This window comes from Heterodontus francisci, chromosome 1 (genome assembly GCF_036365525.1).
Source record: "Heterodontus francisci isolate sHetFra1 chromosome 1, sHetFra1.hap1, whole genome shotgun sequence".
Lineage (NCBI taxonomy): Eukaryota > Metazoa > Chordata > Chondrichthyes > Heterodontiformes > Heterodontidae > Heterodontus > Heterodontus francisci.
In genome coordinates this window covers 221373350-221386193 of record NC_090371.1, presented here as the reverse complement: position 1 = coordinate 221386193, position 12844 = coordinate 221373350, and the positions used below count along the sequence as shown (strand labels likewise).

Sequence of the window (12844 nt, the reverse complement as noted above, 5' to 3'; positions counted from 1 at the left end):
TGTGGAGCCTAGTTTCCAGTGTGATCTTTTTGGAGTGGAACCTCTGCCCACCTCTACATTTCCATTGAAGTAAGTGGGATGGGGCTCCCAAAGTTGGGAGTTGCTGTACCCCAGTCTTCTGTCTGGACCTAGTGAAAACATTAGCACAGAGACTTCTGATCTCACCCGATTTACCTCATGGAAATAAACGAGGCCCCTGTGAGGGTCTGGGCCATAGTTAGGGCTTGATGTCCGAATATTGGGGCGGGGGGGAGGGACGAGTTTGATGGTGAAGTGACGGGACAGGACGGCGGCGGCGGGGTGGGGGGGGGGGGGGGGTGGGGTGGTGGCGGTTGCAGTGGGGGCAGAGGGAATAGCATTCTAAGGGAGATGGGGCAACTCCTTAATCAACATTTCTAGTGGCTTTGATGAAGGAGTGCCACAAATGCTGCATTGGGCCTGCTCCTCAAAGCCTTCCCCTAACTTCAGCAGGATCAGGGTGAACACAATCTGACGTAATTGCTGGGATCATGTCTCTGTAGAACATTTAGCAGTGGGATACAGGTGATTTTAATATCCACAATGGGTTCCGTAAACAATTCCAGTCGTGGCAGACCCGTCGACCACAAGCCGTAAACAAATGACACTATGAACATATACTGTGATGTTCACAGAAGAGTATTGTATAGCATAACAAATATATCTTTTTGCTTAATTATGTAGTTCATTTATTTTTGATACAAGGTGAATATGATTTATAAGGATCATCTGAAGTCCTGTAAAACGTAGAAGCCCACCAGAACAGACATATACTTGGCTGGGAACTAGAGATGTCAGACCCTGGCTGTGGGACCTAATTGCCAGGGTGACCTCTTTTGGGTGGAGGCTCTGCTCACCTCTACAAGGCCATTGACAGAAGTGAGATGGGGTCGCCCTAAAATTTAAAACAAACAAGCAGCAGAAGGATACATATGAACTGCATCTGAGTTCTCTGGTGGATCAATCTACAAAAATACAAGGTTTTACATTTTCTAAATGAGCATTAAATTGTGTCTTTCGAATTTCAGTTACCTGTACTCGACAAAGTGATTGCTTCAACTCCAAGAAAAAAGTTATTTTGTACATTGGTTCATACAAAAACATCTCTGTATTATGTTCATAAGTACAAGTAACATATTACCTTGCAGAGTAAGCTGTTTTGATAGTTTGGGCATAATGTCAATGCCATTTTTCAACCAGCTGATCAAAGGATTTGGAATGCCTTCAGCATGACACCTGAGACTGGCAGTCACCCCTGGTTCGCGAGCCTGACTCTCTGGATACACCCTGATTACTGGAGGAACTGCATATGAAGTAGAAAAATAACATGTCAATGCATTGCAGAGATTCAATGGCAGCATTAAAATAATTATTTTAACCTTCCTTGAGGATGGGGTTATTACAGTGAAAATGCCATACACAGGACAAATCGAAGAGAACACAATGACTTTCATTACTTGATAGTACTGATATACAGGTTAGCTAGATACCAGGTTTCTTAGAGACGGTCCATGCTGGATTCAGATCTAGGTTTTGTTTTGTTTGTCTTTTTGAAATTTCTTGTGAAATTAAACCAATTAGAAGATGGACAATTGCAATCAGCGATTAGTTGAAATTTAATCACTCTTTATGCAGACAGGAAGCATGTCCTTGAATTGCCATGCGGTTCTATCAGCCTCCACCTATAACTTCGACAGTTATTGAGCAGAACCCCTACAGAAATTGCATAAATGACTGCTATTTCCGCCATCTATTCGGGAGTTCTACTGGAGAATTGGCACACAAATTGCAGGTGTAAGTTTGGACAACTGAATAGAGTAAATATTCTGGTTTCTAATGGCTGTATGGAGCCCATATTGAGAAACTGCAAGGATGTAGCCCACACATTCCTGCCAAACGAGGCATTGAATTTTGTGCAGGAGGCAGGGTTCCCGGCGACAGGCCTAAGGCAGGGGGAACCCTGTCTCAGCATTTTTTCAGCTCCCCCCCAGAGCAATCCTTTGTCTTTTAGGGTGAAAGTTTAAGGAGGCAGGATGCCCATCCCTTTAAAGACTTTATAGGGATGGGTATCCCACCCCCAAGAGCTGCCAACCAATCACAGTATTAGCAGCACCACCGGGAGCAGTGGCCACTGCCAGTACTGCAGAGGCCTCGGCCCCAGGCACAGTGGTGGAATGCCAGAGAAGAGGTACGTGAGGCGGAGTCGCCGGGGCTGGTCTGCAAGGCCATACGAGGAGGGGTAGTGGGATGGGTGTTCAGTCCAGGGGGAGGGTGGTCCCAAGCAGTGCAGTTGTTCCCAGGGGGAGGGTCCTCCATGCGCCACAAATTGCCCATGAAGGAGGGTCCCCCCCTCCCCCCAAAGCCCGGAGGGAGGGCATCTCATTTTACAGGACATCCCCCCCACGTGCCAGAAACCACCATCCCCCCCTCCCCACCGTTGGTAAGATTCCAGTCACAGTGGGAAGAGGACCTTAATTGGCTGTCAATAGGCCACTTACGGACCTCAATGGGCCTCTGGGCAGGAAGGCCATGATCGGCTTATCCCACCCCTGACAGAATCGGAACCGGGAATCCCGGCATTGGGTTCCATGGCAGAGAATTCTGCCCCAATTCTCTGGATCCCCCCGCCACAAAATCCACCATCGGGATGAGAACAAGATCCAGCCCAAGGAGTGTGCTAGCAGAAAATGTGCCCTATCTATTTATCTGAACAGGTAGAAGAATTTACCCATATATAATTGGGGATTTTAAGTCCATTAGAATTCAGAGTCATGATTTGTTTCATACGCAAATTATTTTTTTTTTAAAGAGAAATAATGTCTATTGTCGCTTCCAAATTTGGGGAGTGACCAAGCCTGTAATTATGGTAATTAAAGCTTATGGCTTTACAATGATACAGTTTGTAGCAACAAAACAATACACTGCGCAATATGGTAAATGCTCCTAATGTTATAAAATAACATTCCCTACAGATGACAACCTGTTCGCTAAATCAATGTTAACAATTTACAGGAGGTTTGTGAATACTTAAATAAATATTTTCTATCTGCTCCATCACTCTCACATCTCCTCTTCCTCTGCCTACCGTTCTCCACTTTTAACCAGCCAAATTATCTCTTCTTGCTCTTACATATATTACCTTGTCAAAGAGATTTTTTTCATTTCTACTTACTCCACTCTCAATGAATCACAATTACATTTACTACTCCACTGTTTAAAAGCAGTACTACAATTCTAAGGTGAATATCCTTCTGAGTATTTTATAGCTTTTGCTAACTTCTCGCCTATTGCCTGTAATTAACATAGGCCTGCAAGGGACACAACTGATACACAGCAGAGCTTCTCACGAATGAAAACAATTTTAGTTCTGTAAATCTAACTTCACAACTTAAACAGCCACAGCCCAGAATGCTTCATGTTGTTATTATCCAAACCTTTCCCAACACATCAACGAATGATTTTCTGACTATAATGGACAGAAAATCATGGCGAATGGCCCCTCCATTTTCAGTTTGCAGTTCTGGCAGGCAAGGCTCAGCCCTGGTAGGTACATTCTGAAAATCATTTGGAATTCACCGCCAGGAACGGTGGTGGAGGCAGAAACCCTCAATTCTTTTAAAAGGTACCTGGACATGCACCTGAAGAGCCGTAACCAGCAAGGCTACGGACTAAGTGCTGGAAGGTGGGATTAGATTGGGTGGCTAGTTTTTTTAGCTGGCACGGACACGACGGGCTGAATGGCCTCCTTCTGTGCTGCAATTTTTCTATGGTTCTAAGAAGTAAACAAGATGACAAATAGTAGGTCCATGATCGTAAACATGTTTGAAAAAAAGGAAGAATCTCCATTTTCAGAGCTTACTGGAAGATCTCAGCAATGAGCTCACTGCATGAACTAATCTGCAACTGATTCCTGCTGAGGTATACGTAACAGATGGTATGATGATATAAGGCTTAAAGCACCTCTTAAACGGAGTAGTACATGGCATAGAAGTCCTTAGCAGAACGTTGGAATGGTATAAAAGTTGAGTGTAGCTTCAACCTTTTCTGCCACTGGTAGTGTAGTGTTGCAAGTTCACTGTCCCTCTAAGTGTTTGTGAACAAGATGGTACTCCTCATTCATAGCCCAGATGATTGATCTGAGGCTCTTCAGGCAAGGTTCCTCCGTCAGACCAGTTGGGTGACTCTGTTGTAACTCGGGGCAGTACCTGCTGTGAGTTCTGTGCCTCCTATGACCACTGTGCTGCTGAGCTGACATGTCCTATTCTTGCTCCACCTCAATACGCCCATGAACAGCTGCTGCAAAAATGCTACGGGCAGTAAGCTACTTTATCGTATTGACTTCTGTCATTGCTGTGGTGATACTTTGAAATCCTCCCCTTTATTATGCTGTTTAATGACAGGGTTGATATGGAAGAAAATACTCACTTCTCAGTTAATTCTCCAACTGTGGAATACTGCATGGTTCAGCCTGTATGGAGACTGTAGTGTGGATGAGCAGACTGACCATGGCACCGTGGTCCAGGAAGCCATTCAAATGGGGGGAGTTAAAAGGATTGTAGTGGTAGTAGGGTACAGTACAGTCAGGGGGATAGACAGTGTTCTCTGCAGATGAGAGCAAGAGTCCAGAAGGCTGTGTTGCCTGCCCAGTGCCAGGGTTCGGGACATTTGCTCAGGGCTAGAGAGGAATTTGCAGTGGGAGGGGGAGGATCCAGTGGTCGTGGTCCACGTAGGTACCAACGACATAGATAGGACTAGGAAAGAGGTTCTGCATAGGGAGTATAAGGAGCTAGGTGCTAAATTAGAAAGCAGAATCTCAAAAGTAATAATCGCTGGATTATTACCTGAGCCACGTGCAAATTGGCATAGGGTAAATAAGATTAGAGAGATAAATGTGTGGCTCAAAGACTGGTGTGGGAGAAGTGGGTTTTAGTTCGTGGGGCACTGGCACCAGTACTGGGAAAAGTGGAGGCTGTACCATTGGGATGGATTTCACCTGAACCATGCTGGGACCAGTGTTCTAGTGAGTCATATAACTAGGGAAGTACAGAGGGCTTTAAACTAAATAGAGAGGGGAAGGGATCATGTCGGGAAAAAATGAGTAAATTAAAGCGAAATGACAAGGCAATATATCAAGGTAGCAAGACAGGTAATGATGATCACAGTATGGCAGGAAGGGACAGTGTTTGCAAACTTAAGAGTGTGCCAGCAGATAGGGCCAGAGTTTACAAAAACAGTAAAAAAAAACTGAAATAAGGGCTCTGTATCTGAATGCCCACAGCATTCACAATAAAACAGATAAATTGTCAGCTCAAATAGAAATTCATATATATAACCTGATAGCCATTGCAGGGACATGGTTATAAGGAAACCAAAGCTGGGACCTGAATATACAAGGGTTTGTGACATTCAAGAAGGACAGGAAGCTGGGAAAAGGTGTTGGGGTAGCTCTGTTAATTTAAGAGGGCATTAGTACATTAGTGAAAGATGACCTTAGTTCTAAAGATCAAGACGTAGACTCAGTTTGGGTGGAACTAAGAAACAGCAAGGGGCAGAAAACATTTGTTGGAGTTGTTTATAAGCCACCAAACAGCAGTGGTAATGTAAATCACAGTATAAATCAGGAAATTAGAGATGCATGTAACAAGGGTAATACAGTAATTATAGGGGATTTCAATCTACATATAGCCTGGGTAAACTTTATTTGTACTAATGTTGTGGAGGACTAATTCTTGGAATGTATGCAAGGTGGTTTTCTAGCGCAGTACGTTTAGGAAACAACTAGGGAACAGGCTATTTTAGATCTATATTGTGCAATGGAAAAGGGTTAATTAGTAATCTTGTCATAAAGGAGCCTTGAGGAAAGTGTGACTATAATATGATAGAATTTTACATTAAGTTTGAAAGTGATGTAGTTCAATCAGAAACTAGGGTCTTAAATCTAAGCAAAGGAAACTATGAAGGTATGAGGGAAAAATTGGCTATAGTAGATTTGGAAACTACACGAAAAGATATGATGGTGGACAGACACTGGCTGACATTTGAAGAACTAATGCATGGTTTACAACAAAAATACGTTCCTTTAATGCACAAAAACCAAGCAAGGAAAGTGTTCCAATTATGGCTAACAAAAGAAATCAAGGACTGTATAAGAGCAAAGGAAGTGTTTAAGTTGCCAAAAAATTGGTAAGCCTGAGGATTATGAGCATTTCAGAATTCTGCAAAGGAGGACCAAGAAAAAGATTAAGAAAGGGAAAATAGATTATGAGAGTAAACTCGCGAGAAACATAAAAACAGACCGTAAAAGCTTCTATACGTATGTAAAAAGGAAAGGATTAACAAAGACAAATGTGGGTCCATTACAAACGGAGGCAGCAGAATTTTTAATGGGGAATAAGAAACTGGCAGAGAAACTAAACAAACACTTTGTGTCTGTCTTCATGGAGGAAAATACTAAAAACCTCCCCGAAATAATGGAGAGTCAAGGGGCTAGTGTAAACGAGGAACTTAACAGTAAGTAAAAAAAAAGTACTAGAGAAATTAATGGGGCTTAAAGTAGATAAATCCCCTGGACCTGATGATCTACAACCCAGAGCATTGAAAGAGATGGCTGTAGAGATAGTAAATGCATTGGTGGTCATCTTTCAAAATTCTATAGACTCTGGAATAGTTCCTGCAGATTGGAAGGTGACGAATATAACCCCACTATTTAAGAAAGGAGGGAGAGAGAAAACAGGAAATACAGACCAGTTAGTTTAACATTAGTCATAGGGAAAATGGTAGAATCTATAATAAAGGATGTGATAACAGGACACTTAGAAAATAATGGTAGGATTGGACACAGTTAACAAGGATTTATGAAAGGGAACTCATGTTTAACAAACCTGTTGGGGTTTTTTGATGATGTAATTAGCAGAATAGATAAGGGATAACTGGTGGATTTTTAAAAATTTGTTCATGGGATATGGGCAACACTGGCTTGGCCAGCATTACTTACCCATCCCTAATTGCCAGGTGGTGGTGAGTTACCTTCTTGAACCGCTGCAGTACATGTGGGGTAGGTACTCCCACCGTGCTGTTAGGAAGGGAGTTCCAGGATTTTGACCCAGTGACAGTGAAGGAATGGCAATATAGTTCCAAGTCAGATGGTGTGTGGCTTGGAGGGGAACTTGCAAGCGGTGGTGTTCTCATGCATCTACTATATGTGGTGTATTTAGATTTTCAGAAAGCTTTTGATAAGGTCCCATACAAGGGGCTGGATTTTGTTGAGCTCCCGGCGTGGACTCCGTGGCGGGGGGGTGGGGGGGTGTTGGAAGATCAACGCGGCAGTGGCCCACCATGGAGCCCAACGCTGGGAATGCTGGGCCCGATCTTCCCGGCGGTGGGGAAGCTCCACGACGGCACATCCGTCACTCCATGGTGGGGCCCAGATTTCAATATTAAAATCAGCTATGTAAATACATTTAAATGGAAGCTGGAGTGATCTTACTGGCAGTTCCGGATCTTCCGAGCAACGTGTGGCACTCCCGCACCTTCACTTTCTCGTCCAGGGAAAGCTAGTGCCACCAAGATGGCGAAGGGGGGATCTCTGCATTTGTAGTGAAGTGGGGCAGTGGATGGGGTCAATAAAGTGAACAGTGATGTCACAGCAAAGTGAACAGTGATGGCACAGCAAAGTGAACAGTGATGGCACAGCAAAGTGAACAGTGATGTCACAGGAAAGCTGCAAGGTGATTGGTTGGTGAGTAACTACTGTTAGGGAGTATCAGTAAACAGCTGGGTTAGTAACTAAAGTAAAAAGAAAGGTAAGGTTGACAGTTTTTTTTAATATAGTAAGTTGTGTTTTTTTAGGGAATCCAGGTCCCTCGAGTAAATAATCTCTAATTTTTGAGTAATTTAAAGGAGTAAATTAAGGGTAAGTCATGGCAGGGCAGCTCGGCAGCGTGGAATGCTCTTCCTGTGCAATGTGGAAAGTCAGGGACACTTCCAGTATCCAGGGCGAACATGTGTGTAGGAAGTGTCTCCAGCTGCAGCTACTCGAAATCCACGTTTCGGATCTGGAGCAGCGGCTGGGGACACTGTGGTGCATCCGTGAGGATGAGATCATTGTGGAAAAAACGTACAGGGAGGTGGACACACTGCAGGTCAAGACTGCTCAGGCAGAAAGGGAATGGTTGACCACCAGGCAGTGTAGAAAAACTAGGCAGGTGATGCACGAGTCCCCTGGGTCCATCTCCCTCTCTAACAGATTTTCCGCTTTGGATACTGTTGGGGGAGATAGCTTCTCAGGGGAATGCAGCAAGCGCCAAGTCTGTGGCACCATGGGTGGCGCAGCTGCACAGGAGGGGAGATAAAGAGTGGGAGAGCTATAGTGATAGGGAATTCTATCGTAAGGGGTACAGATAGGCATTTCTGTGGCTGTAAACGTGACTCCAGGATGGTTTAGTTTCGTTTCGAGATACAGCACTTTAACAGGCCCTTCGGCCCACCGAGTCTGTGCCGACCATCAACCACCCATTTATACCAATCCTACACTAATCCCGTATTCCTATCACATCCCCACCTGTCCCTATATATTTCCCTACCACCTACCTATATTAGGAGCAATTTATGATGGCCAATTAACCTATCAACCTGCAAGTCTTTGGCATGTGGGAGGAAACCGGAGCACCCGGAGGAAACCCACGCAGACACAGGGAGAACTTGCAAACTCCGCACAGGCAGTACCCAGAATCGAACCCGGGTCCCTGGAGCTGTGAGGCTGCGGTGTGGTGCGGTGCTAACCACTGCGCCACTGTGCCTCCCTGGTGCTACGGAGAATGATGTCACGGAGCGGCTGCAGGACATTCTGAAGGGGGAGGGTGAACAGTCAGAGGTCGTGGTTCACATTGGTACCAATGACATAGGTAGAAAGAGGGATGAGGTCCTGCAACAAGAATTTAGGGAGCTAGGTAGCAGATTAAAAAGCAGAACCTGAAAGGTTGTAATCTCTGGATTATTCCTGGTGCCATGTGCTAGTGAGTATAGGAATAAGAGGATAGAGCAGATGAATGGGTGACTGAAGAGATGGTGCAGGAGGAATGGTTTTAGTTCCCTGGATCACTGGGTCTATTTCTGGCGGGACCTGTATAAGTCAGACTGGTTGCACCTGAACTGGAAAGGGACCAACATCCTTGCAGGGAGGTTTGCTAGTGCTGTTGGTGGGGGTTTAAACTAATTTGGCAGGGGGATGTGATACAGAGTGGAGGTACAGTAGGGGGTGATGCACAGCCAAATACTGAAGAGAAACTAAGTCAGTCTGGAAGGCAGAGCAAATATAGAGTTGTTAAGGCACAAGCGAATAATGCAAGGCTGGATTGCATCTATTTTAACGCAAGGAGTATTACAAAATAAGGCAGATGAATTGAGTGCATTGATTAACACATGGGAATATGATATTATTGCTATCAAAGAGACATGGTTGAGGGAAGGGCAGGACTGGCAGCTCAATATTCCAGGGTATAGAATCTTCAGGTGTGACGGGTGGGGGTGGGGGGTGTAAAAGAGGAGGTGGCACTGCACTATTGATCAAGGAGTCAATTACTGCAGTAAAGAGGGATGATATCTTAGAAGGTTCCTCAAATGAGGCCATATGGGTAGAACTTAAAAAAAAGGGGACAATCACTTTGCTGGGAATGTACTACAGGCCTCCAAACAGTCAGGGAGAGATAGAGAAGCAGATATGTAGGCAAATCTCAGAGAGGTGTAAAAATAATAGAGGAATAATAGCAGGGGATTTCAACTTCCCCAATATTAATTGGGATAGTCTTAGTGCAAAAGGCTTAAAGGGGGCGGTATTCTAGAGTGCATCCAGGAGATCTTTTTGAGCCAGCACGTAGAAAGTCCTACAAGGGGCAGTACTGGACCTAATCTTAGGGAATGAAGCTGGACAAGTGGTAGAAGTGTCAGTGGGGGAGAATTTCAGGGATAGTGATCATAACTCTGTAAGATTTAAGGTAGTTATGGAAAAGAACAAAGATGGACCAGAAATAAAGGGACCGAATTGGGGGAAGGCCGATTTCAATATGATAAAACAGGATCTGGCCAAAGTGGAGTGGGAGCAGCTACTTGTAGGAAAGTCTGCGTCAGACCAGTGGGAGTCATTCAAAAAGGAAATAGTGAGAGTTTAGGGCCAACATGTTCCCGAAAAGATGAAGGGTAGGACCATCAAGTCCAGGGAACCCTGGATGTCAAGCAATATAGAGGATTGGATAAGGAAAAAAAGGAGGCTTATGGCAGATTCAGAGGGCTGAAAACAGCAAAGGCCCTAGAGGAGTATAGAAAGTGTAGTGGGATATTTAAACATGTAATTAGGAGAGCGAACAGGAGGCATGAAAAACCACTGGTGGGCAAGATAAAGGAAAATCCCAAGGCAATTTATTAGTATATTAAGGGCAAGAGGATAACCAGGGAAAGAATAGGGCCCATTAGGGACCAAAGTGGCAATCTGTGTGTGGAACCGGAGGACGTAAGTGAGGTTTTAAATTATTAGTTTTCATCTGTGTTCACTATGGAAAAGGATGATGTAGGTGCAGAGATCAGGGAGGGGGATTGTGATATACTTGAGCAAATTAGCATTGAAAGGGAGGAGGTATTAGTGGTTTTAGCAGGCTTAAAAGTGGATAAATCCCCAGGCCCAGATGTGATGTATCCCAGGCTGCTTTGTGAGACAAGGGAGGAGATTGCAGGAGCTCTAATACAAATTTTCAAATCCTCTCTGGCCACGGGAGAGGTGCAAGAGGATTGGAGGACAGTGAATGTGGGACCATTATTCAAGAAGGGTAGTAAGGATAAACCAGGTAATTACATGCCAGTGAGTCTAACATCAGTGGTAGGGAAACTATTGGAAAAAATTCTGAGGGGCAGGATTAATCTCCACTTGGAGAGGCAGGGATTAATCTAGGATAGTCAACATGGTTTTGTCAGGAGGAGATCATGTCTAGCAAATTTGATTGAATTTTTCGAGGATGTGATTAGGTGTGTAGATGAGAGTAAAGCAGTTGATGTAGTCTACATGGACGTCAGTAAGGCTTTTCATGGGATCCAGAGCAATTTGGCAAATTGGATCCAAAATTGGCTCAGTGGCAGGAGGCAAAGGGTGATAGTCGAGGGTTGTTTTTGCGATTGGAAGCCTATGACCAGTGGTGTACTGCAGGGATTTGTGCTGGGACCCTTGCTGTTTGTAGTGTACATTAATGATTTAGATGTGAATATAGGAGGTATGATCAGTAAGTTTGCACTTCCTCACTTCCTTGCAGTAAGGAGGAAAGCCTTAGATTACAGGATGATATAGATGGGCTGGTAAAATCGGTAGAATGGTGGCAAATGGAATTTAATCCTGAGAAGTGTGAGGTGTGAAATACATTTTTGGAGGACTAACAAGGCAAGGAAATATACAATGGATGGTAGGACCCTAGGATGTACAGAGGGTCAGAGGGACATTGGTGTACTTGTCCATAGATCACTGAAGGCAGCAGAGCAGGTGGATAAGGTAGTTAGGAAGGGAAAAGGGATACTTGCCTTTATAAGCCGAGGCATAGAATCTAAGAGCAGGGAGGTTATGATGGAGCTATATAAAATGCTAATTAGGCCACAGCAGGAGTACTGTGTACAGTTCTGGTCGCTACACCATAGGAAGGATGTGATTGCACTGGAGAGGGTGCAGAGGAGATTCACCAGGATGTTGCCTGGGCTGGAGCATTTCAGCTATGAAGAGAGATTGAAAAGGCGAGGGTTGTTTTCCTTACAGCAGAGAAGGCTGAAGAGAGATAATGATTGAGGTGTACAAAATTATGAGGGGCATTGATAGGATAGATAGGAAGGAACTTTTTCCCTTAGTGTAGGGGTCAATAACCAGGGGCATAGATTTAAGGCAAGGGGCAGGAGGTTTAGAGGGGATTTGAAGAAAAAAAATTTCACCCAGAGGATGGTTGGAATCTGGAACATACTGCCTGAAGGGGTGGTAGAGGCCGGAACCCTCACAACATTTAAGAAGTAATTAAATGAGCACTTGCAACGCCATAGTACGCCAACAGACATGATGGGCTGTAGGGCCTGTTTCTGTGCTGTATAACTCTATGACTCTATAACTCTGCATTGTCAGTGCAGTTGGGGCGGTGGTGGTGGTTGGAAGGGTTGAACTCAGCACTTAGGTTAGGTGGGGGGGGGTGCAGGTGATGAAAGGGGTCAACTCTGCTTTGTGCATTTGGGATTGAAAAGGGGTAATGTGGGCTTTTCTGGTGTAGTTGGGGAGAAGGTGGGAGAAGCTTTATTTTTTGTTGCAGTTGCGGGGGAGCGGGGTCAACTTTCATATGTCAATGCAGGCCTGCAAGCCCTTTAAAAATGGCACCAGTGCCTGCGCAGAAACAGGCAATGCTATTGATGATGTTGCCAAGGGCACCCCTCCCCTCCAACCATGCAAATGGCGGGGTGGTGGCGGCCGCCCTGCATATTATAATGAGCTACCACGCGCTAGATTGCAGTGGCATGGCGGTGCGCGGCCCGTGCGGCTGTGGAGGCTCAGTTATTGAGTATGTTCAAGACTGAGGTCGATAGATTTCTACATATTAAAAGCATCAAGGGTTATGGGGATAGTGCAGGAAAATGGTGTTGATGTAGAAGATCAGCTGTGATCTCATTGAATGGTGGAGTAGGCTCGAAGGGCTGAATATCCTCCTGCTCCTTATGTTCTTAATTATAAAGATCTTTGACAACATCCTGAAAAAATTAATTTTTTTCTCATTTTTCACTAATCTTTTTTTATCCCTTTTTCAAAGGTAGGAATGTTCGA

The 12844-nt window shown here is 44.6% G+C and overlaps 1 protein-coding gene across 1 annotated transcript in view; it reads right to left on the bottom strand.

Moving 5' to 3' along the window:
* fstl5 (follistatin-like 5) overlaps positions 1–12844 on the bottom strand; it is a 1003829-nt gene that overhangs the window by 193919 nt on the left and 797066 nt on the right. Inside the window, exon 9 of the mRNA XM_068021658.1 lies at positions 1160–1321. Coding sequence (XP_067877759.1) covers positions 1160–1321 — 162 coding nt within the window. The remainder of the gene's footprint in view (positions 1–1159; positions 1322–12844) is intronic.